This window comes from Haliotis cracherodii, unplaced genomic scaffold (assembly GCF_022045235.1).
Source record: "Haliotis cracherodii isolate W230 unplaced genomic scaffold, xgHalCrac1.p SCAF_12, whole genome shotgun sequence".
Classification (NCBI taxonomy): Eukaryota; Metazoa; Mollusca; class Gastropoda; order Lepetellida; family Haliotidae; genus Haliotis; species Haliotis cracherodii.
In genome coordinates, this window is record NW_027266267.1 from 13,163,035 (window position 1) to 13,189,811 (window position 26,777).

The following is a 26,777-nucleotide window of genomic DNA, read 5'->3' on the forward strand; positions in this document are numbered from 1 at the left end:
AAGGTTGGAGAACAGTCGCAGGTTGTCGAGGATCCGGAGAAAGAGGTAAGTTTTGTTGGAAATTAATATCGAAGTATAAACTGAAGAAGCATTTGCTCTATTCATTCCAGAGTATGAAAGAAAGTTAGAATTATTTTACTTCCCAACATGTCGCACAAGCAAACAGAGGTGTAACGACAAAACAACCTATCAATACATAAATCAAAGACAAGTTTAATTTCAATGGTGGTTAACATGGAGGCCGTGCTACCTTATTGATAGAGTGAGTGAGTATTGTATTACGCCGCTTTTTGCAATATTCCAGCAATATCACGGCGGGGGACACCAGAAATGGGTCTCACACATTGTACCCATGTCGGAAATCGAACCCGGGTCTTCGGCGTGAAGAGCGAACGCTTTAACCACTAGGCTACCCGACCGCCCCCCCTTATTGATAGAAAGATAGACATAAGAAAATGATATACAAAACATAAAAAAATTTAATTTTTTTTAATCAAGGTGCTCAGATGATTTGAAGCACTTTGCAAGGGAACACCCGTTTTATTAGAATAAAGATATTGATTACTCAATCACTCACTCACTCACTCACTCACTCACTCATCTGGAAATCCGTTATCTCGAATATACCGATATCTCGAACTATTCTCCGGTCCTTCCCGCCTCACTGTATTAATGCATTTGCTATGCCTCTATTAAAAATCTTGCAACATTGCATTGGTTCATCTGTACTACGTGGCGAAATGAAATTATACATTTCAATGAAGACCCTCAAATCACGTGACTCACACAGACTTCAAATATTGACTCGTCACTTGATCAGTCTTGACCAGTCTCGTGATTAATATTGACTCATCTGCTAGAAAACAAGATGCCGTCTGGTAGTAACATTTCGTAGTTCGCATCTTGGTTACTGCACTGAAACAGAGGGCGGCTAAAAGTCTTCATAACTTAAATTTCGGTATAACGAAAACGAAACAGTCGTCTAAGGCACCGCGATTCGCTAGGCATATTTGCGTCCCTTGGGCACGCCAGAAACCTATGGTTGTGGGTTCGAATCCCAATTATGTTTCTAGGTTTGTCAGCACCATACCCGTGCTCGTGGGTTTCACCGAAGTGTTAAACGTCTAAGACCTGCATCACTTCGCGCTTTCCTCCCACATTAAGCTGACACGCCGTGATATAACTGGAATAATGTTGAAAGTGGCGTTAAACACTACTTTTGACGAGGTCAATATGCGAAAACAAGGACTTACCTCTTCGGCGGCCTCGGTCCTGTAAGACCACCTCAGGTCCCTTGTTTTCGCATATTATTGACCTTTTCTCGATATAAAGATCGAGAGAAAAACACATGGTGCAATCAAGAAGCTTGGACTCGGTCCCAACTTTACCATAATCTGTTGTACCTTTATCTTGAAGTTCATCACTTTTGAGAAGAAGCATTTCACATGGTAGTGAGAAATTCTCTTAGAAATATCTAGCATTTGATTTAGGATAGGGATGTGTGTCTATGTGTTTGTATGTTTGTCCCAGAAAATAGTCAGTAGCAGTGATTTATTTGTTTTCAGTGGCAAAGTTACATGCGGATACATGTCTGTATAAGTAATATCCAGACCATGACCAACATCAATATCCTGGTACTGTTGTCTCTCGCTGCGATACAAGGTAGGATCAAGATTCATTGCTTTTCTGTACAGATGTTAAGGTACTCTTTGCCATATGTATACATACATTCCTTATATATTTCCAACCATATTGTGAGAAATGGCAATATGATTTGACGACAATCCTGAGTTGACATCTTCAATCTAATATTGAGAGACAGCTACAATTATGTCTCATGAAATTAAGAAATGGTCACTGGAAACTGGGTTTAAATTATATAAAGCGAAGACAAACTGTATCCATTTTTTACGAAAATATAAACCACAGAAGGACCCTGAACCCTATTTTTGGCTGGCTTTCCTATTATTTGACTTTCGTTCTCATTCAAAATGGGGAGGGGATCAGACAACCCTCCTTCATTTATATCGTTCTCTTATCCGTTCCAAACTCGATTATGGCTCCATAATTTAGGGGTGGGGGGCTGCAAAAGCAACTTACAAATAAATAACATTCAGTACATCATCAAGGCCAGTCGATAGCTTGTGTGTGGAGGCTGATAAGCCATCTCTCAAGCAATGTCGAATTGAACTTTCATTGAACATGTTACTAAACTACACTCAAATCTCTCTAAACCAGCATATGATTGTGTGTTCAATCCCATGAATGAAACATTATATCAATCAAAACCCAAACTTGTTCAACCTCTAGGGTTCAGAGTTAAGCCACACCTTATCGCAGCTAATATCGATCTTTACACTATCTCGCCATGCCGGGTGCTGTCTACACCTCCTTGGCAAGTAGTTTAACCGGAGGCAACCTAAGACTAACTTCCCTAAACAAATCTGACACAAACCAATTGGTCTGTCAACAAGAATATGCCAAAATATGAATCTCATGGCTCTGTTTGTATTGATGGTTCCAAGGATGGTGGCAAAGTTTCAAGTGTCACTGTCTTGGATCCAAAGAATCCCAGGTTTCCGAGAATCGCCAGGTTCTATTTTTACAGCTGAAGACTACATTAAGAACCAATCATGTAAGCAGTTCATCATTATTGTCTGATTCTTTGTCATGCCTTCAGGCAATACACAATTGTTCTCCCAGTCATCCGTTGATACTTTAAACTTAAGAATTGACCAATATTCTCGCCACTGGCCAAATACGACATCGTCTTTTGCTGGTTGTCCAGTCATGTTGGAATTGCTGGTAACACTATGGCTGATACTGTGGCAAAGGCAACACTCAACAAATCAGTAACACCACTTCTTTTACCATACAGTGATTACAAACCTATGATTAGATGCTACATCAAAGATCTAATTCAAAAGAAGTGGAACACCCAAGTAGGTATATACAAACTTCATGCAAAAAATCAACCCTAGGTCAAACCTCTTTGGGTTGCCATTCGACACATGACAAAGTTGTTTTGCGACGATGTCGTATTGGCCACAGTCTATATTCCCATGAATATATATTGAAAGTCGAGGATCCTCTGTTTTTTTTCCCTTGTGATGAGAGAATCACAGTGAAGCATGTTTTGCTTGACTGTTGATTTTTTCTCTCACAAGAGATAACTATTATCATTTGACACCGTTTTCTATATCAGGTTTGTTTCATATCTGATATTTACCTTACTGTTTTAATGTCCTTTTAATTTCTGATCGTGATATGGCTGCAATATTGCGATGTAGAATTTTAACCCACTCACTAACTCTCATTCATTCGTAAACATATATAAAAATATATACAGTGACTGTAAGTATGAAAGCGTCGTTTTTAACATATATAGGCATTGGACGCTTTTCGGCGCTCTCTAAACCCCACGTTTACGTCGAAAAAGCGTCGAAAATTGATATCGGAATTTAGTGCGACAGTACAATGTTATCAAAATCCTCATTTTCTTGATTGACAAATTCGATTGAACTACAGCGTTTACATGTATTTCATTTGTCAACTATCGCATGTTTGATTACACGTTTGATGCATGGAGACTGTTTGCTTTCTTGCTCAAATTTGCCTTTCTGTGTGTTAAGCAATTTGAAGATTGTTTACAGCAAAATTCTTTATCTAACTCATTGTAACTGCTGCAAGCTTTCATCCTATTTGCCCATTAGATATTGCAATTTTAGTCAAGATCAGTTGGACAAAGACAAGGCTCAGAATTGGCTATCGAACATAGATAATACTTTCGCTGTCAAACATATATATATAACCAAACAAATATCCAAATGCAAATGATCACCTGTGCTCTCTGGTTTGATTACCTCACTTTCCCTGCCAGAGGAACATGTTGTCTCTACCTGCATAGTCTGTCCTGCGTCTTTACTGCAGTTGGCCAGAGCCCTATAGCTAGGCCCGAGCCAACCAGCAGAGCAGGCGGTCTGTGGTGGGACAGAATCATACTGAACTGGGCTGCCAAGCTTGAAGTGGAGGTAGCTGTTCAGTGAGAGACTTGGATAGATCTAAGGAAAAGGCCAAAGTCAGTATCACCTGGTATCAGAGACGTCACAGGTGCTCCCAGAAAGTTGTTGATAACATCACAGGGCTGGCATACAGATCCAAAATCCGGATTTCCTGTGGGGCCTACTCCTATAGCCTCAATGCAGCGAGGATTCAATATTTGAGTTTCCTATTAAAACCCCTCACCCCGAAGTGTATGTTTTGAGGCGTGTAGAAATAATGCCATGTGAATTTTTGAAATCCCCGAAAAGTACTACATTTAATTTGGCCACGACTATCCCACAATGATAAACTTAAGAAAAACCTTCATACTTTGATCCGGCCCGTGAAGATTCGGGGTAGAATAGGTCTTCAGCAACCCATGATTGATGTGAGAGGTGACCAACGGGATCTGGTGGTCAGGCTCGCTAATATGGTTGATGCATGTCATCGTATCCAAATTTCCTGGATCGATGCTCATGAGGTCAATCACTTGATTGTCTGGTCCACACTCGATTATTTACAGACCGCCATCATATAGCTGGAATATTGCTGAGTGCGGCGTTAGACAACATGAACACAATCATACTTTGATCCATGGGGCTTTTATTACAAAACGTTGTGACCATACATATGGTTACATATCTATCTTCAGAGGTTTGGAACAATTTGCAAAAATGAAAGGAAATGCCACCCAAAGCTGTACTTCCTCGTTGACAACAGCTGTGTACACATTTTGGGGTAAGACATTTAGGCAAGAAGTAGGCATCTCCATGGGCCCCAATTGTTCTCCTGGTCCGTTTCTTCGTGAATATGAATCGGAATTTCTGAACGGATTCGCAATATCGAAACAAGGTAAAAAGACAACCAAGTATAACTTCAGGTACATCGACAGTCAAAAAGTCAGTTTCCGTCCACTGATTTACTCACTCGAACTAGACATACAGGAGACCATGGCCGGAGAGACCGCCCTGTCTGTTTCATATTTAGATCTTGCATAAGACTCAAACCTCTCCACAAGACTGTACGACAAGACGGATGACTTTAACTTTCCTTTATGCCGAGCAATATTCAAGCACCTCAAGCTTTTGGAGTCAACATTTCACAACTTCTGGGGTACAAGTGAACATGTCGAGAACATCTTTATATACTTACGAATACAAGCAACTGCTTCAAGTAAGGTTGAAAATAAATATAAAATTATTCTGAAATAAAAACATGCACCATTCAGACATCTCCTCGACTTTAAAGTCGTAATTCACAATTTACAGGTGTATGTTGATACACGTCACACAATTTGGATATTTGCGTGTTGTGAACATTATACGTGGTTTTGAATGTGAACAGAACATAATGATTGTTTAGCTATCAGGTCCTCATAAAAACATTTCTGTATACCCGTAAATAAAACTTACACAATGCCTCGGCTTGCTGAAAGTCAACGTCAACGTCAACGCGACGTGGGTATGCTGCAAACAGGAATGGCTCAATACTAAATCGGGGGTCACGGGTGACTCAGTCGACTAAGGCGCCACAATTCGCTGTGCAGAGTTGCGTCCCTTGGGCACGCCAGAAACCTATGATTGTGGGTTCGAATCCCGGTTCGACCCGATTATGTTTCTAGGTTTGTCAGCACCATACCCGTGCTCGTGGGTTTCACCGAAGTGGTAAACGTCTAAGACCTGCATCACTTCGGACTTTCCACCCACACCAAGCTGACACGCCGTGATATAACTGGAATACTGTTAAAGCGGCGTTAAACACAACTCACTCAGTCACTCACTCACTCACTCAATGCAAAATTGTCCGTCGTTTTAATTTTAATCAAAACATATCATGTCTTTGAAGACGTTATCTACAGCAGGGCAAAACTCCGTATGACCGTCAACAAGACAACCATATTCGGTTGGTGCATCAACGGAATCGGCAACAGACAGGTACATAAGCATCTCGGGCAATTCCTTGGTTTGGGACAATTACTGGCTGAACTGTGCGCAACTGGTTTATGGAGTACAACATCCGCACCTGACGTCCAGCAGGTCGTCACATTTTGCTTCCACGCCACCGCCAGGTGCGCCTAGTTTGGTGTAGACAGCATATGAGGTTCCGAAGACATTACTGGGACAGTATACCATTCACACATGAGTCAGGACAGCTCTGATGGTCGTGTAGGTGTCTACAGGCGTCCAAGATAACGTATTAGCGACGCTTGCGTTACAGTTAGGGGGTGAGCGTGTAATGGTATAGCGTGGCATCACAACTCATGGAAGAGCACTCATCATTGTTAATGGCAATTTGAATGGCATATGCTGACGGGACGCTATCGTTCGAAATGTTCTACCCTTTGCGCAAATGCAGGGACATAACGTCACGCTGCAGCAGCATAATGCCCAACCACATGTGGCACGTGTTGTAAGAGACATTTTGAGGCAGCATAACATTGCTGTACTGCCATGGTCGGCTGTTTCTCCAGACCTCTCCACATCAAATGTGACTGGGATGAGATGGAACGACACTGACAATTCCGCTACTGCCGTTGCCTCGCCTGTATCAGCACAAATGGTGAGCACACCATACTGACATAGTTAATTGAGTTGTTACCCCTCTTTCAGGGCGTATTTCTCTGTCTCCTGTTTCCATGTATGGGTTTTATTCAATAAAACAAATTTGCTGTGAACAAACATTGATCACACGAATAATATTTTTTGTACATACACTGTATACTCACGTATCAGTGATCAATTCTATGTACTAGAATAAAAAACTGAAGTTCCCATGTTTCTTTTTTTTGGGGGGGGGGGGGGGATATTTAATATCAACAATCAAACACATTACGACAAGTTAACATATGCGTTTGTAACAAGGAACTATACGTTCGAGACACATTTTCAATTGCATATGTTTCTCTTAACACGTTCGTCAAACAACTGCAAGATTATTATGCATCATAAAAGGTGAGTTTACCGAGGAACCAGGTGTGTTTTGTTTGATTTGAATCCTGCTGCGCCAACATCGTTGTTTGCGGCTGATTTGTTTATTTACTTGAAGTGTCAAGTCAGAATACGTCAGCTGTGTTCACCAGTAACCTTTGCCACCATCCAACAGAGATCGGAAATCTGATATTGCAAGCTATACCTGACCCACTAAACTGTTAAATGTGTCATGTGTGTTTGAGGCAAGTCTCGAACTGATTGGCTTTTTATTCGATTCTTATTCCAATGGCAGTATGCGGAACATAATGACGTTTTCTTGTTTGCAGTGGTGATGAAACTCACTTCTGCTTTTAACACAGCTTTTAATAGCAGATTGTTCTTTTTGATATTATTCCATTGTCATGATGATATAAACATAGACTAAAGCGTGCCAATGTTGATGTTTTCTGTCAGCAGAACAACATTGACCGAAAGACCGAAAATATTAACATTTGAGCTTAAATGAAGGTCAATTACCTGTATTAATGTAATCGACTCATTCAAAATGACAGATTCTTGAAAGTCATTTTTGTTGTGTTCCCCGCCTGGGTTCCCTGTAGTCTGCAGTGGACTCCTTACCCGCCTTGTTCCTGGTCCTAATGCCGGACGTCTCGAGGTCTACTATGGGGGATCATGGGGAACGGTGTGTGATGATGGATTTGGTCAGCCCGATGCTGAGGTAGCCTGTAGAGGACTTGGACTTGAGCTGTATGTATCAATAACATGTTTACATTCTTATTTTTCTTTCTTAATTTTCTAGGGGGTGGGGGTTGGGGGTGGGGGTGGGGGTGGGGGGGTGGTGGGGTGTGGGGTGTCATCACCGATTTACATTCAGAATTAAATGTCATAATGTCATCACTATTTTGCAATTATGGGCCCAATAGAATCTGTTTCGGTAGTTTAATGGAGATCATTTATACTCTGTCGTTGGCGTTTTGTAAATTCCAGTCCGAATATAATAGTTGACATTGGTTTTCATTGGCATGTCAGCTATCTATTTAAATTCATATATTGGGTTGTGGCATGGTCATTAATTTACCTTTCTTTAATTCTTATATATTACCATCTTCACATTCAAGAAAACATGTCTATGCCATGGGTTCAGCTTATTTCGGACAAGGCAGTGGCAACATCGTGATGGATAATGTTGGATGCAGTGGCACTGAAACCTCCATAGACTTATGTTTACACAATGGGTGGAACTCTCACAACTGTGGCCATTCCGAGGACGTTGGTGTAGCTTGTTTCGCAGGTGCTTGCACATTTATATCTGAACATATTTGTCGGCGGCTCTAAATCAAAGACGTATCCACAAATGAATTTCCTAATTATTTCAATCCTTATGACGAAGGTCCAAAATGGTTGTTATCAACTAAATTAATCAATAAATTCCTTAGCGATAGTTTTGGTATTCTAAATACTCTTTGACACGTTACGTATAACTGCTTCCAAAAGCATCAACAAAACCCATACATTATCGATAAAGACACAAAATGCATCACTTTGGTTACATCATCAGGACTATCAATTCGCACTCTAATTGACGCAAGATCCCAACTCGTTAACCAGTTTATAACAACTATTTCATTAGTGATAATACTCCAACAGAGTTAACTACAATGGTGTTACCTCTAACCAATATCAATTTCTACCACAAATACATGTATGCCTTTCTTCTCTCCTTTTCCCATGATATCATTAGAAGACTACAGCTAGGCATAACCTAAAAGTCTCTGCATTTTCTAAGAGCAAACAGCTAACGTATCTCATAGTATGTGCCATATTCAAATGTATATTACAAACAGTAATTCTTCTTTTTAACAGACAGTTCAGGGATTCAGAAGCATACCACCGTTTCATTAGACTTGAGCACTGTGCGGGTCTTCTCAGGAAGTACCGTTGCGATCATGTGCAGTGTACGTTCTGCAGTGGGCGGTCCATACTCCTTAACATGGTCTACAAATGGCTCAAGTTTCGGAACATCCTCTACCTTTAACGGGCGGCTTGTAAACGTGGACAATAATCAAACACTGACGTGTCTTGTGGACAAAGATGGACAAAGAATAGGAAATGCGTCTGTTTTCCTGTCTGTTTTGTGTGAGTTTATATTAGTATAAAAATTATCATATATACACATACACATATGTTACCAACCATATTTGTGAGCTGTTACTTTTGGCACTTAATGATGACTATTATAACGAGATGTACGATTGTTATAAGCCGTATATGTAAACCTCATGTGATGCAAAAGTTGTCCCAAAGCAAGTTTATCTTGTGTTCCAAAAGAATATGAACAGAAAGGAATTTTACCGAAGACCGGAAGGATTAGAAAACATTGAAAAACTGTTTTTGTCATGTAATGACATGATATCAGTAGGCCATATCAGGTGTCACACAGACACCCTAGGGAGTGCAGAGTCTATTGCAAGACAGAAACGTCAGTAACGTGTGTATGATCCACGGACATTGACCACAGCTTCAACACTACGCCTCATACTCATTACAAGTCGTTGAATGCTTCTCTGAGGCAAACGGATCCATTCTTCATGAAGTGCGGCTTCAAGTCCAGACAGATTTTGAACTGGGGGATCACGATGTCTTATTTTCCGGCCAAGAATGTCCCAGAGATGGTCAATCGGATTAAGATCCGGACTACAGGCCGGCCAAAGAAGAGTGTCAATAGCTTCTTGACGCAAATAAGCCAAAACTGCCCGAGATCTGTGTGGTCTAGCATTGTCGTCCACGTAAACAGGTCTTGTCTGAGGAGGACGAAGAACGGCATCTTGGTATTGTTGGCCATTCAGGTTTCCGAGAATTGTCACCAGCGGAAGTTTGCAGCCGAAGGAAACACAACCCCATATCATGACTGACCCCGCGCCACATGCTAAGGTCTTCTGGATATTCCTTGGTGCAAAACGAGTGTTACCTTGCCTCCAAACACGTATTCGACCATCAAAAGTTCGTAGCAGCATTCGACACTCGTCAGACCAATGGATCCTTCTCCAGTTGGCCAAGTTCCATCGACTACGGGCACGACACCATATCAGACGATTCTGCATGTGCCTCTCAGTCAGTTGAGGACGTTTTACTGGTCTTCTGGCGTTATAACCAGCCGCTCTGAGGCGACGCCTTACGGTCATCGTCGAGAGTCCCTGATGCGTAATCCACTGCAGTCTTAAATCTGTTGAAGTGGCAAATGGATTTCGTCTGACTATCCTGAAAAGACGTCTTTTCTCTCTGTTAGAGGTCTTTCTTGGCCTACCAGACCTATGCCTGTCATTGACATCATTGGTTTGACCATGTTTGGCGATCAAACGAGTGGTAACACTGTGATGACGACCCATTTGTCTTGCAATGACCCTGCGTGACATGCCAGCATTTTTCATGCCTATCACTTGCCATCGTTCAGCGTTCGTTAACTTTCTCCTCACCATGGCTGATTTTCAACCTCTATTGGAAAGGGAAGCTCACACAGGAGCAAAATGCAACCATGTGTCTGAAACTTGAATTTAACTATTTATAGGGTAGGGGAACTGCAGCAACACGTAAAGCACTCTTTCCTTGTGGTATCTGGACAAATTTGGGTTTATGAAACTATGGGAGCCTAATTCAGTCATACATCATCATATTTCGTATTTCTGATTCCCACACGTGAATCAAGAGACTATGAATATGGTGGCGCTTAACTTTTGTGCATGTGTATATATTCAAAACCACAGCTAATATATAAAAGCGACAAAACTATTTCCAAATTCATCTGACAAAAGCACTAATAGTTATGATAGCATGACATGGATGAAGCCAAATGTACAGAAAGATCAACATGATGTTATGTGAGTGCTTGATTACCTGTGTGCAATTTGTTATTCTTATTGAATTTTTTTGGCTTTATCCAATTATCTGAATGCTACTAGTTATCTATTACCTGTTGTCAAAGATAATCTGCTGCTTTTCACAACATGTCATACATGTCTCTCAACGCTTGGTTGTTACTCAAGCTTGTTAACGGTGTAAGAATCTACATCGAAACGTCGCTATGTGCAAAACACCAGACGTTGTTATCCATAAAGTTATCCGTTTTGTCAATAAGCATACTGAGTCCACACATCATGACTGTCTTGCAGTATGCACACAGCTTCTAAAGTGACTAAAAGCTTCTAAACCATCATCATAATCTAATGTAAGATTCCGACTATATCGTAATCATGTTTCATGTTTTCGCGAAAAGGCGGAGGAAGCGATGTGATATTTAGATATGTTCTCTGAACATCCATTACTATCGTTACATGTGAGACATAAATCTACTTCAGACCCTCCGGTCGTGTCCTGTCAACGGGAATACGATGTCCCATATGATACATCTGTGACAATCAGTTGTTCAGTGGATGCCTCGCCCCATCATGACAGTATTTCCTGGTGGCAGACAACTCCGACTAGACAACTACTTGGGACAGGAACATCGTCATCATTCACTATGGACAGAGTCACAGCTTCACAATCCATTGTTTGTACGGTTGTAAACACAATGGTGAATAATGAGGGTGAAAACCGAACTGGGAACACTTCCTGTGAAATGAACATCAGAGTACAACGTCAGTGTACATTCATTGCCTAATGATTATATATTTTGTTTTATACTTATGCTTGTCATAAGAGGACTAATGGAATCGGGTGGTCAGACACGCTGTCTTGACTGATGCATGTCATCGTATCCCATTTGCGTAGATGATTGTTCATGATGTCAATCACTGGGTTGTACAGTCATACTAACTGGCACCAACACGTTCAGAGTATCGATCAGGATCTCTCTGCAAGACAAATTAGCGGCAGCTTGCACAGGGTCCATTCAGTGCTGATGTGAATGTGAAGGATAGAATGAAATATATTCGAAGAGATATGTATCGTTAAACACTGGCACGAGGCTTAATGGCACAAGCATGAACTAAGTAGGTTTGTGAAAAGTAATAACAAGGTCATGGAATAGGGTGATGCAACATGTTGCTAATCGTGTTAGAGATAAGAAGTAATATCCTTTTCAATGTATATATACACTTCTTAGACCATCTCAATATGGTGCGATGTTCACATTCACATAAGCATGTAAATAAACACATGCAAAGGCAAGTCAATTGTTCACCTAAAAGAACACGGGAACAAAATAGGGAATTGCATCGGACGTCATTTATGTCACTGACCTATTGAACTATGTAACTGAACAATTTTGTAAAGAACTATTTATTAGCTTTATTTAGCGTTAACCGTAATTCAAGTTCTTATTTACTAAAGCTGTCCGTACCCGTCTTGCACAAGGGTCAGCTAGTGGGCGACTTGAGGTGTATAGTCGGACGTGGGGAACAGTCTGCAGCAACAACTTCGATGACAATGATGCCAGGGTAGCCTGTAGAGGACTTGACCTGCCTACGTAAGACCAAGGAGCAGATAATCATTCCAATTGAGAATTTACAGTGGACCACACATGAAACATCAATCTGATAATAATAGCAACAAAACTTTTTCATATATACAGGAAAGCCAGTGTGCGATCCAGATTATGTAATTAGTAGATGTTTATGAATCAGTATTAAATCGTGATGATAGCCGGTTTTTAACGAAAAAGTCAGCGTATCCGTCCCAAACGGTGGTACCCGTCACAAGTGCCTGTATAATATTCTCTAAACATTATTTGTACTGAAAGTGACAGCACAATAAATACATGTATACCAAGATTCTTATTTCAATGTTGCAGTTCATATTCGTATGCTGTATCAGGGGCATTCTTTGCAAGTGGATCAGGACCTGTCTTGTTCAACTATAACGGATGTGACGGAAATGAGTCATCACTTAATACCTGTCCACGACATGATTCAAGTGATTCACACTGCACACACGAGGGTGTCGGGGTCCTTTGTGCTGAGCGTGAGCCTTTTTTGCAATTCGCAGTATTTCAAAGTACTTATATTGTTCTTAAGATTGGATATTACAATTTAAATATTTAGGGTTGCTGTCTTTTGATAATGACCTCGACATAGCATAAATCACATATTTGGTATTGTGTTTTGAATACAGGTTTTGCGGATGTTCTGACGTTTACCACGGTAACCACAAACGTCAGTCGGATTCGAGTTATGTCAGGAACTAAGGTACTTGTTGGTTGTACCGTGAAAACGCCACTCAAGTCACCTTTTACATACTCATGGACTATAGATGGAGTCATTCGGGGATTCTCTCACACCTTTATTGGAATCATCACCAACGTAGACCATGGTAAAACACTGAAATGTAGTGTGCGCAAAGACGACATCTTGCTTGGTGTATCCACTATTTCACTACTAGTTTTGTGTAAGTAGAATGAATCACACCGTATTTCTTGTTCACATATTTTTGGGATATAGATATTTGAAACAATAATTCTTGCAAATAAAATACTGCTTTCAAATGAATTTAATATGACCAAAGATCCTGTCCATTATTATATACAAGTTGAGACAAAGGCAGATATCCTCATGAATTATTACCACTCAAAACGGTTCCGAATAAAACTGTTTCACATAATTAACATGAGAGCACAAACCTGTCATAACATATTTCCCAATCATGCTAATCTGAAACATGAGCCCTTCGATGAGGAGGTAAGAGGTGAATAAATGTTGCACTGTTAGAGAGAGTTCTGAAAAATGATGGGTATCGTAACAGGAAAAAAAACGTTTATCATGTTGCGCACATTTGTTTCACATTCGAAAAAGTTGACACAAGATAGTCGTTGGTAGCGAACATAATGACCACACGATACATATACATGACCTATGTAAAGGAAACATGCTGTTGTTTCCTTTCTAAAGCGTTTACACGATTGGAACATCGTTTATCACCTAAAGAGACATTGATTTTAGTTAGAGAAAACCATGAGAGGACAGCCTTTTTCCTAGAAACACTGTTTTACTATGTAGATTATTTATTATTTCAAAAGAGATTGATATAAAACATTATAAGTTGTGTTTGACGTCGTTAATGGAAGAGTTGATGTTGGAATGTTTATACTTTCTATGCGCTTACATTGAAGTATGCACTTATTCTTCAATAAAGAATTGCAATAAGTTGAACTTCGTGATGCATTGATCACTTGGTGATATTGTCAAATTGTCCATTTGTTACAACAGATGCGCCAAAAGTACACTGCCCTGAAGAGTACATCATGCTGCAAAATATCTCCGGTAACATCAACTGTTCTGCCGATGCTTTTCCTGCACCAAATGCCATCAACTGGATAGAGAAAGCATCAAACATGACTGTCATGACTGCAGACAACGTTTCAACTGCTACTCTTACTATATCAGACCATGGAATATATATATGTAGTGCAAGCAACAAGATGGTGGATTCCAATGGTGTGATTCGTACTGGAACAGGATCCTGCAGGGTCAAAGTCGTTGTAATGTGTAAGTTCCAATTTGATGCCTTCAAATAACAATTTAGTTCCCAATGATAAAGGTAATGGTTTGATATTCAATACACATTCACTTCCAACATATGTTATGTGTCTAAATGAAAAAAGGATAGTATGGGATGAGTCTTGATTCAACTATCCTTCATATCTTTTCCAGCTTCAAAGGTGAAGTTTACTTTTCTCTTTTCTTATACTTATTTAGATCCACCACCTCCTTTAATGTCAGCAAAAGTGGACGTATTTGAAGGTGTCAGTGTCAACTTGTCACGCCTGATCTCGTCTAACCCTTCACCACATCTCTACAGTTGGAAGAGGAGTACAGAGTCAGATTTTAATACAGGGACGCCAGTGCTAGTCGATATACAGAGAACAGATGCTGGAACTTACATCATCAAAGCTACGAACATCATGAACCTCTCACAGTGTGGTCCTCAGGAAGGGCATGGTGTGCTGATGCTCACCGTTAATGTTCTGTGTATGTTTAATGTTTTTACACATTTATTGTAGTGTCATAGTGTTTTATTCACAATGTTTATCTTAACAGGAAAAGAAAACGTTTATCATGTTGCACACATTTGTTTCACATTCGAAAAAGTTGACACAAGATAGTCGTTTGTAGCGAACATAATGACCACACGATACATATACATGACCTATGTAAAGGAAACACTTAAAGAGACATTGATTTTAGTTAGAGAAATCCTTGAGAGGACAGCCTTTTTCCTAGAAACACTGTTTTACTATGTAGATTATTTATTATTTCAAAAGAGATTGATATAAAACATTATGAGTTGTGTTTGACGTCGTTAATGGAAGAGTTGATGTTGGAATGTTTATACTTTCTATGCGCTTACATTGAAGTATGCACTTATTCTTCAATAAAGAATTGCAATAAGTTGGACTTCGTGATGCATTGATCACTTGGTGATATTGTCAAATTGTCCATTTGTTACAACAGATGCACCTAAAGTACACTGCCCTGAAGAGTACATCATGCTGCAAAATATCTCCGGTAACATCAACTGTTCTGCCGATGCTTTTCCTGCACCAAATGCCATCAGCTGGATAGAGAAAGCATCAAACATGACGGTCATGACTGCAGACAACGTTTCAACTGCTACTCTTACTATATCAGACCATGGAATGTATGTATGTAGTGCAAGCAACAAGATGGTGGATTCCAATGGTGTGATTCGTACTGGAACAGGATCCTGCAGGGTCAAAGTCGTTGTAATGTGTAAGTTCCAATTTGATGCCTTCAAATAACAATTTAGTTCCCAATGATAAAGGTAATGGTTTGATATTCAATACACATTCACTTCCAACATATGTTATGTGTCTAAATGAAAAAAGGATAGTATGGGATGAGTCTTGATTCAACTATCCTTCATATCTTTTCCAGCTTCAAAGGTGAAGTTTACTTTTCTCTTTTCTTATACTTATTTAGATCCACCACCTCCTTTAATGTCAGCAAAAGTGGACGTATTTGAAGGTGTCAGTGTCAACTTGTCACGCCTGATCTCGTCTAACCCTTCACCACATCTCTACAGTTGGAAGAGGAGTACAGAGTCAGATTTTAATACAGGGACGCCAGTGCTAGTCGATATACAGAGAACAGATGCTGGAACTTACATCATCAAAGCTACGAACATCATGAACCTCTCACAGAGTGGTTCTCAGGAAGGGCATGGTGTGCTGATGCTCACCGTTAATGTTCTGTGTATGTTTAATGTTTTTACACATTTATTGTAGTGTCATAGTGTTTTATTCACAATGTTTATCTTAACAGGAAAAGAAAACGTTTATCATGTTGCACACATTTGTTTCACATTCGAAAAAGTTGACACAAGATAGTCGTTTGTAGCGAACATAATGACCACACGATACATATACATGACCTATGTAAAGGAAACACTTAAAGAGACATTGATTTTAGTTAGAGAAAACCTTGAGAGGACAGCCTTTTTCCTAGAAACACTGTTTTACTATGTAGATTATTTATTATTTCAAAAGAGATTGATATAAAACATTATGAGTTGTGTTTGACGTCGTTAATGGAAGAGTTGATGTTGGAATGTTTATACTTTCTATGCGCTTACATTGAAGTATGCACTTATTCTTCAATAAAGAATTGCAATAAGTTGAACTTCGTGATGCATTGATCACTTGGTGATATTGTCAAATTGTCCATTTGTTACAACAGATGCACCTAAAGTACACTGCCCTGAAGAGTACATCATGCTGCAAAATATCTCCGGTAACATCAGCTGTTCTGCCGATGCTTTTCCTGCACCAAATGCCATCAGCTGGATAGAGAAAGCATCAAACATGACTGTCATGACTGCAGACAACGTTTCAACTGCTACTCTTACTATATCAGACCATGGAATGTATGTATGTAGTGCAAGCAACAAGATGGTGGATTCCAATGGTGTGATTCGTACTGGAACAGGATCCTGCAGGGTCAAAGTCGTTGTAATGTGTAAGTTCCAATTTGATGCCTTCAAATAACAATTTAGTTCGCAATGATAAAGGTAATGGTTTGATATTCAATACACATTCACTTCCAACATATGTTATGTGTCTAAATGAAAAAAGGATAGTATGGGATGAGTCTTGATTCAACTATCCTTCTTATCTTTTCCAGTTTCAAAGGTGAAGTTTACTTTTCTCTTTTCTTATACTTATTTAGATCCACCACCTCCTTTAATGTCAGCAAAAGTGGACGTATTTGAAGGTGTCAGTGTCAACTTGTCACGCCTGATCTCGTCTAACCCTTCACCACATCTCTACAGTTGGAAGAGGAGTACAGAGTCAGATTTTAATACAGGGACGCCAGTGCTAGTCGATATACAGAGAACAGATGCTGGAACTTACATCATCAAAGCTACGAACATCATGAACCTCTCACAGAGTGGTTCTCAGGAAGGGCATGGTGTGCTGATGCTCACCGTTAATGTTCTGTGTATGTTTAATGTTTTTACACATTTATTGTAGTGTCATAGTGTTTTATTCACAATGTTTATCTTAACAGGAAAAGAAAACGTTTATCATGTTGCACACATTTGTTTCACATTCGAAAAAGTTGACACAAGATAGTCGTTTGTAGCGAACATAATGACCACACGATACATATACATGACCTATGTAAAGGAAACATGCTGTTGTTTCCTTTCTAAAGCGTTTACACGATTGGAACATCGGTAATCACTTAAAGAGACATTGATTTTAGTTAGAGAAATCCATGAGAGGACAGCCTTTTTCCTAGAAACACTGTTTTACTATGTAGATTATTTATTATTTCAAAAGAGATTGATATGAAACATTATAAGTTGTGTTTGACGTCGTTAATGGGAAGAGTTGATGTTGGAATGTTAATACTTTCTATGCGCTTACATTGAAGTATGCACTTATTCTTCAATAAAGAATTGCAATAAGTTGAACTTCGTGATGCATTGATCACTTGGTGATATTGTCAAATTGTCCATGCGTTACAACAGATGCACCTAAAGTACACTGCCCTGAAGAGTACATCATGCTGCAAAATATCTCCGGTAACATCAACTGTTCTGCCGATGCTTTTCCTGCACCAAATGCCATCAGCTGGATAGAGAAAGCATCAAACATGACTGTCATGACTGCAGACAACGTTTCAACTGCTACTCTTACTATATCAGACGATGGAATGTATATATGTAGTGCAAGCAACAAGATGGTGGATTCCAATGGTGTGATTCGTACTGGAACAGGATCCTGCAGGGTCAAAGTCGTTGTAATGTGTAAGTTCCAATTTGATGCCTTCAAATAACAATTTAGTTCCCAATGATAAAGGTAATGGTTTAATATTCAATACACATTCATTTCCAACATATGTTATGTGTCTAAATGAAAAAAGGATAGTATTGGATGAGTCTTGATTCAACTATCCTTCATATCTTTTCCAGCTTCAAAGGTGAAGTTTACTTTTCTCTTTTCTTATACTTATTTAGATCCACCACCTCCTTTAATGTCAGCAAAAGTGGACGTATTTGAAGGTGTCAGTGTCAACTTGTCACGCCTGATCTCGTCTAACCCTTCACCACATCTCTACAGTTGGAAGAGGAGTACAGAGTCAGATTTTAATACAGGGACGCCAGTGCTAGCCGATATACAGAGAACAGATGCTGGAACTTACATCATCAAAGCTACGAACATCATGAACCTCTCACAGAGTGGTTCTCAGGAAGGGCATGGTGTGCTGATGCTCACCGTTAATGTTCTGTGTATGTTTAATGTTTTTACACATTTATTGTAGTGTCATAGTGTTTTATTCACAATGTTTATCTTAACAGGAAAAGAAAACGTTTATCATGTTGCACACATTTGTTTCACATTCGAAAAAGTTGACACAAGATAGTCGTTTGTAGCGAACATAATGACCACACGATACATATACATGACCTATGTAAAGGAAACATGCTGTTGTTTCCTTTCTAAAGCGTTTACACGATTGGAACATCGGTAATCACTTAAAGAGACATTGATTTTAGTTAGAGAAATCCTTGAGAGGACAGCCTTTTTCCTAGAAACACTGTTTTACTATGTAGATTATTTATTATTTCAAAAGAGATTGATATGAAATATTATAAGTTGTGTTTGACGTCGTTAATGGGAAGAGTTGATGTTGGAATGTTAATACTTTCTATGCCCTTACATTGAAGTATGCACTTATTCTTCAATAAAGAATTGCAATAAGTTGAACTTCGTGATGCATTGATCACTTGGTGATATTGTCAAATTGTCCATTTGTTACAACAGATGCGCCTAAAGTACACTGCCCTGAAGAGTACACCATGCTGCAAAATATCTCCGGTAACATCAACTGTTCTGCCGATGCTTTTCCTGCACCAAATGCCATCAGCTGGATAGAGAAAGCATCAAACATGACTGTCATGACTGCAGACAACGTTTCAACTGCTACTCTTACTATATCAGACCATGGAATGTATGTATGTAGTGCAAGCAACAAGATGGTGGATTCCAATGGTGTGATTCGTACTGGAACAGGATCCTGCAGGGTCAAAGTCGTTGTAATGTGTAAGTTCCAATTTGATGCCTTCAAATAACAATTTAGTTCGCAATGATAAAGGTAATGGTTTGATATTCAATACACATTCACTTCCAACATATGTTATGTGTCTAAATGAAAAAAGGATAGTATGGGATGAGTCTTGATTCAACTATCCTTCATATCTTTTCCAGCTTCAAAGGTGAAGTTTACTTTTCTCTTTTCTTATACTTATTTAGATCCACCACCTCCTTTAATGTCAGCAAAAGTGGACGTATTTGAAGGTGTCAGTGTCAACTTGTCACGCCTGATCTCGTCTAACCCTTCACCACATCTCTACAGTTGGAAGAGGAGTACAGAGTCAGATTTTAATACAGGGACGCCAGTGCTAGCCGATATACAGAGAACAGATGCTGGAACTTACATCATCAAAGCTACGAACATCATGAACCTCTCACAGAGTGGTCCTCAGGAAGGGCATGGTGTGCTGATGCTCACCGTTAATGTTCTGTGTATGTTTAATGTTTTTACACATTTATTGTAGTGTCATAGTGTTTTATTCACAATGTTTATCTTAACAGGAAAAGAAAACGTTTATCATGTTGCACACATTTGTTTCACATTCGAAAAAGTTGACACAAGATAGTCGTTTGTAACGAACATAATTACCACACGATACATATACATGACCTGTGTAAAGGAAACACTTAAAGAGACATTGATTTTAGTTAGAGAAAACCTTGAGAGGACAGCCTTTTTCCTAGAAATACTCTTTTACTATGTAGATTATTTATTATTTCAAAAGAGATTGATATAAAACATTATGAGTTGTGTTTGACGTCGTTAATGGAAGAGTTGATGTTGGAATGTTTATACTTTCTATGCGCTTACATTGAAGTATGCACTAATTCTTCAATAAAGAATTGCAATAAGTTGAACTTCGTGATGCATTGATCACTTGGTGATATTGTCAAATTGTCCATTTGTTACAACAGATGCGCCTAAAGTACACTGCCCTGAAGAGTACACCATGCTGCAAAATATCTCCGGTAACATCAACTGTTCTGCCGATGCTTTTCCTGCACCAAATGCCATCAACTGGATAGAGAAAGCATCAAACATGACTGTCATGACTGCAGACAACGTTTCAACTGCTACTCTTACTATATCAGACCATGGAATGTATGTATGTAGTGCAAGCAACAAGATGGTAGACTCCAATGGTGTGATTCGTACTGGAACAGGATCCTGCAGGGTCAAAGTCGTTGTAATGTGTAAGTTCCAATTTGATGCCTTCAAATAACAATTTAGTTCGCAATGGTAAAGGTAATGGTTTGATATTCAATACACATTCACTTCCAACATATGTTATGTGTCTAAATGAAAAAAGGATAGTATGGGATGAGTCTTGATTCAACTATCCTTCATATCTTATATAGCTCTAACGATGAAGTTCAATGGTGAAGTTTACTTTTCCCTTTTCTTTTGCGCATTTAGATCCACCGCCTCCTTTAAAGTCAACAAATGTGGACGTATTTGAAGGCACTAGTGTCAACTTGTTACGCCTGATTTCGTCTAATCCTTCACCACATCTCTACAGTTGGAAGAGGAGTACAGAGTCAGATTTTAATACAGGGACGCCAGTGCTAGACGATATACAGAGAACAGATGCTGGAACTTACATCATCAGAGCTACGAACATCATGAACCTCTCACAGGGTGGTCCTCAGGAAGGGCATGGTGTGCTGATGCTCACCGTTAATGTTCTGTGTAAGTTTGCTACTAACTTGCCCTGTGTTTTGTATAATCCACAGATTTGAAATCAAGCTTGGGTAAGCTGATGACTTATGTACATGGGACCTTGTATCATCACTTATTGAATGTGGTTGATAAACCCTTGGGTATGATACAGTCGCAATTGTACCCTGGATAAATAGTAATTCCACTTCTATTTACATTTCTAAAATATTATTCTTAGACATTCACCTTAGTAAGTAGTGATTTCACATGGAAACGTGAGGTTTGATATAATGAGTTTAATTCTTAACCCGTCCGCATCAATAGACTTTTTCTATTAGAAGCTGTTTTATAATCATAATGATGCTAAAAATAATTTGTTTGGAGGCTTGAATTTCATTTGATAATAAAAGCCAATAAAAGCAACAAATTTATTCCACAGCCCCCAGGTTATCTCTGCCGAAAGCCACTTTACAATTCCGACAATATAATAACATTAGCATGTGTTTTCGAACCATTATAGAATAGTGATGATACCAGTAGTTCGCAAAAAGGTGGCCGTATCCTGAACCCGTCACAAACACATGCAAAAACAAGTCAATTGGTTATCTGAAAAACGGGCAAACATATAGTGTGAAGTCAAAATAGGAAATAGGGACATCATATATGTCACTGGTGCTTCAAATTTGGATATATCCTCCACATGGCTATCATAACACTTTTTGAAAGCATTACCGAGTGATATAATGTACTTTGCAACCTTAGCATAAAATGATGTGCTTGTATAGAAATATTTCTTTTCGGAACAGATGCTCCAGTTGTCCACTGCCTGAAGGAGTGCGCAGTACCAAAAAGCAAAACACACACTCTTTCCTGCTCTGTGGAGGGCTTCCCAATGTCTCATCTCTTTAAATGGATACAAGAGTCTTCAAACACGACGATTATAACTGGGAATAGTCCTCCTAGTGTCAAGGTCTCAGATGATGGAGTGTATATCTGCACTGCTACCAACACAATGACAGACTTCCGTGGAGTTAGACAAACTCGAACAGGAACCTGCAGGATCAATATTACCATGATACAAACTGAGGAAAAAGCAGGTAAGGTTTCTTCTTCTTCTTCTTCTTCTTCTTCTTCTTCTTCTTCGTTGAATATCTTTTGTAGTTCAAATCCATGATTCAATCATCATCTTGGACAATGCACACTTCTCACTGACCAATCACTGAGAAATAACAAAACGCAACCCTGATGTGTTTCTTGAAGGTCCAAATATATGTCATTCAGGACGTATAAATTATCATTATGTGGATCAGATGGTCAGACTCTTTGATTTATCTGATTGGTTCATGATACACCGAGGAGGTGGGTGATTCTCATGCTTTCAGTCGCTTATTTGCCTGAATTAATTATTTACAGGTGGATGTGGTGATACTTTAATATCAGTTACTGTGGCTTTAAGCATCACTCACCCACTCACTTAGCTTTTGTTATGACTATATTTCTATGAATCATATTTATATGTAGGTCTTTTTGACGCACCGTTTGTCGAATATCAGGCCACCAACATTTTCCAATAACATATATCCAATTTAAATACCGGATTTTTTGTGTAGTCAGGTTCAATGAACTACTACCTGTGCGTCCTATTTTTGAAGAGTGTATGTTCATATGTTCTTACTATCTAGCTCCGGAAACATCAGGGGTAGACACAGATGTGTCCGCCATTGCTCTTCCCTTGTACGCCATCTACGCCACTGGAGGTGCCTTTGGTGTTCTCTGCCTAATAAATATCATCTTGATCTTCATCCTCTGTAAGAAGAAACAAAACAACAGTTCTACCAATGGTATGAAAACATAAGATCATCACATCATGCGTAAACATTGAACTGACTTATATTATTGTTATCATTAATCAGTGATATAGACGACGGTTTCACATTAAATGCTAGTTTTGAATGTGTTGACATCATTCAGCAATGGATCTCACCATCTGTATATGTGTATATTTGTGACAATGTGCGTCTGAACTTGAGTGAGTGAGTGAGTTGGGTTTAACGCCGCTTTTAACAATATTCCAGTTATAACACGGCGTGTCAGCTTAATGTGAGAGGAAAGCCCAAAGTGATTCAGGTCTCAGACGTTTATCACTTCGGTAAAACCCACGAGCGCGGGTATGGTGCTGACAAACCTAGAAACATAATCGAGGCAAACCGGGGTTCGAACCCACAATCATAGGTTTCTGGCGTCTCCAAGGGACATAACTCTGCACAGCGAAGCGCGGCGCCTTAGACGACTGGGTCACCCTTGCCGTAAAGGGACTTAAAGAAATAAACACATGATAACATTCATTTTCTCCATGTATCTCTAGTTTGCTCACACATATGAGCCAACGTGGCTTAATAGCTACATTACGTTGATGTGTTTGTCTACTGTTTGGGGTTACCATCATAAGCCACTGTGTAATGGTTATAAATATCATAAATATAAAAAGACTGTGCGCTTTAAGGAATTTCCAGTTCAGGTTATTATTGCAGAATATATGTGACAGGCCTACAACACAAATCTGTGTGGAAAGTAGATGTACAGATGTAGTGTTTAATTTCTTCACTTCATTGCATGAACTATATACATCATACTATATGTATCCTGATAAGGATATTTACACATCCATCAACCCCAATAATCATCATAAAAGCTGACCGCCTCCGTGGTGTAGTGGTAGAATGTCCGCCCCTGAGAGCGGAAGGTCAGGGGTTCGATCCCCGGCCGCGTCATACCAAAAGACGTTAAAAGATGGTACTTGTTGTTACCCTGTCTGGCGCTCGGCATTTAGGGGCTAAAACAAGGACTGGTCGGCTCGGAGTCAGTATACTGTGTCTGAGTGGGGTATTCATGTTAAACTGCGGCAGGGTATCTCAGTGAGCTAGCACAATAAATCGGCATCAGTCCGGACTAGTACAAGCAGCCACACAAACACACTATAATCTTGGACGCGACGTTAAACCCCATTTCACCTCACCTCATAAAAGCTGATCATAAAAATATTTCTTTTACAATTTTTGCATTTGAAAGTAAAAGACGTTCATGTGTTGCTCGTGATACTGTTTGTGTAACATGGAATATCTTTGTAGAAGGAGTTTGTAGTTTCATAGTGGAACATGTGAACTTGTGAACACATAAATGAAGAGAATCCATAAATCAGTGTTAATGTATCACGATCCTTTTTCTATTTCAGGTAGGCTGGAAGAGAAAATGTAAGTACGACGTCATTATACCCCTATATTCATTATTCACAACATGACCGGGGCGGTCGAGTAGCCTAGTGGTTAAAGCGTCCGCTCGTCACGCCGAAAACCCGGGTTCGATTCCCGACATGGGTACAATGTGTGAAGCCCATTTCTGGTGTCCCCCGCTGTGATATTGCTGGAATATTGCTAAGAGCGGCGTAAAACCATACTTACTCACTCACTCACTCACTCAACATGACGCTAGAAATTAACCAGTCTTAAATAAATTTATCTTCAGAAACAGATTACGATGGTAGAAAAAGGGAACAAAGTGGTGAAAGGTATATGAAAATGGCGCCAGGGCCTGCTCCACCGGTGGTATCCGCTACTCACGCACATTGGAAAAATAAGTGTCAGTGAGTAAGGTTGGTTGATTGGTTGTTCAACGCAATATTCCAGCTATATGACGGCGGTCTGTAAATAATCGAGTCTGGACCAGACAATCCAGTGATTAATATCATGAGCATCGATCCACGCATTTGGGATCGATGACGTGCATCAACCAAGCCTGACCATCCGATCCCGTTAGTCGCCTTTTACGACAAGCATGGGTTGCTGAAGACCTATTCTACCCCGGAATCTTCACGGGTCCAGTGAGTGAGGACGTGTGAAAGCTCGATGCAAAGGTCAAATGTATTTCATCTCATATCATGTTGACAAGTGTAATCATCCCTTGTTGTCATCGTTTTCAGTTCTTTTACGCAAATATCCAGATACGACACTGGCAATAGTTTCTCAGTTCTTGATTCAAACTCTGGTGGATAGATGAAATATTATTGAAACAAATGAAGTTATCCTCTGAATCTGAGGTTGATCTATTTGACAACGTGTTCTTTATTTGATGTAACTTAAGTAAAGAAGTCAGACAGATCACAGTATCATGTGGCTACTAACCACACGTCAGAAAGTTCTGTCCCTAAATGTAACAAGTAAACAGTCAATCTGGAAACGCAACTATTCAGATTTATGAGTACAGTTACCTATATTCTTAACAATGTGACCACTCGTGAAAGAAAAGCCGCAATAGCATTATATTTCGGAACCCCTTTCTTGGAAACAAAATCCCTTTCAATTTATCATGAGGGTGTGTGAAACCTGGCAAACTTGTTGTTTTTGTAGAGATATGAGAATATTTTACTCAAAATTAATCTTTTGAAACGTTCGAGATGCATGTGATCAACCCCATTTGTTGATTTTCTGACACTATTTACTCAAACCCTGCCTGACTGTTGTCTGCATATTTTTATATCATTACAAAGTGTGATATAAAGTGAAATTTGTTTTGAACACCAATATCTTCATGTTCACAGCAATAACATACCACTCACGGAGTCAGCTGGGGGTGAGTTGTAAATTTTCACTAAATTTGCAACGTCATATATTGTGACGTAACAGAGTTCATCGTAAATCATACAGTAAACTACGGTTATAACGAACTCAAAGGGACTACTTATTTTAGTTCGTTATAACCGTAGTTCGTTATAAGCATATATACAGCATATCTGCAACATATGTAAACCAATAGATGCACAAGTAGATATTTCACTGGTAACAATAGACAAGTTTTATTATTTGTATTTTGACAGAGTCGCCGCTGATGCTCAGTCTGATGTGACCATGGGCCACACGACGGACCCTCTCGTTTTATCTTTCAGCAATATGCATGATTTCTTGGTTATGTAAATGTGATTTGGGTTGATTAGGGAATGTGATTTTCATTGTCAATGTAGGTCTTTCACATTTAATATGAACTTCTGCATGGTGTATTAACGTATAGCTGTGTAATGTTTTACTTATTTGATTTATGTTATAAAACTGAGGTGAGGTGAAATTTGGTTTACGTCGCGTCCAAGATTATTGCACTTATATAGCGACGTGCATGCACGTGTGTGTGGCTGCTTGTACTAGTCCGGACTGATGCCGATTTATAGGGCTAGCTCACAGAGATACCATGCGCTGTTTAATTCGGGCTTTCCTCCCACCTTTAGCTTACACGCCGTGATATAACTGGAATACTGTTAAAAGCGGCGTTAAACCCAACTCACTCACTATTTCACGGCGTGCCAGATTATTGTGAGAGGCAGTCCGACAATAGCGCAGGTCTTAGACGTTTACCCCTTCGGTCATCCTTCGGTCATGCCATAGCAGCAAAGGTGTGGTGTTGACTAACTTATAGTCATAACAAAGCCAACTCTGGGATTAGGACACCGATCAGCGTGGTCTGGAGCCGTTATGAAATGCAAATCTGC

The 26,777-nt window shown here is 39.5% G+C and overlaps 1 protein-coding gene across 1 annotated transcript; it reads left to right on the forward strand.

Moving 5' to 3' along the window:
- Nucleotides 1-26,217, forward strand: LOC139458181 (hemicentin-1-like). Its single transcript, XM_071239515.1, has 26 exons — nucleotides 1-45; nucleotides 1,566-1,662; nucleotides 7,571-7,718; nucleotides 8,090-8,262; nucleotides 8,835-9,107; nucleotides 11,324-11,605; nucleotides 12,300-12,435; nucleotides 12,760-12,929; nucleotides 13,080-13,352; nucleotides 14,171-14,449; nucleotides 14,660-14,932; nucleotides 15,416-15,694; nucleotides 15,905-16,177; nucleotides 16,661-16,939; nucleotides 17,150-17,422; nucleotides 17,958-18,236; nucleotides 18,447-18,719; nucleotides 19,255-19,533; nucleotides 19,744-20,016; nucleotides 20,500-20,778; nucleotides 21,002-21,274; nucleotides 22,051-22,341; nucleotides 22,927-23,085; nucleotides 24,477-24,495; nucleotides 25,839-25,870; nucleotides 26,115-26,217. The coding sequence occupies exons 2-26, from the start codon at nucleotides 1,578-1,580 to the stop codon at nucleotides 26,141-26,143; spliced, it is 5,382 nt and encodes a 1,793-aa protein (XP_071095616.1). The 5' UTR covers nucleotides 1-45; nucleotides 1,566-1,577; the 3' UTR covers nucleotides 26,144-26,217.
- The last annotated feature ends 560 nt before the right edge of the window (nucleotides 26,218-26,777 follow it).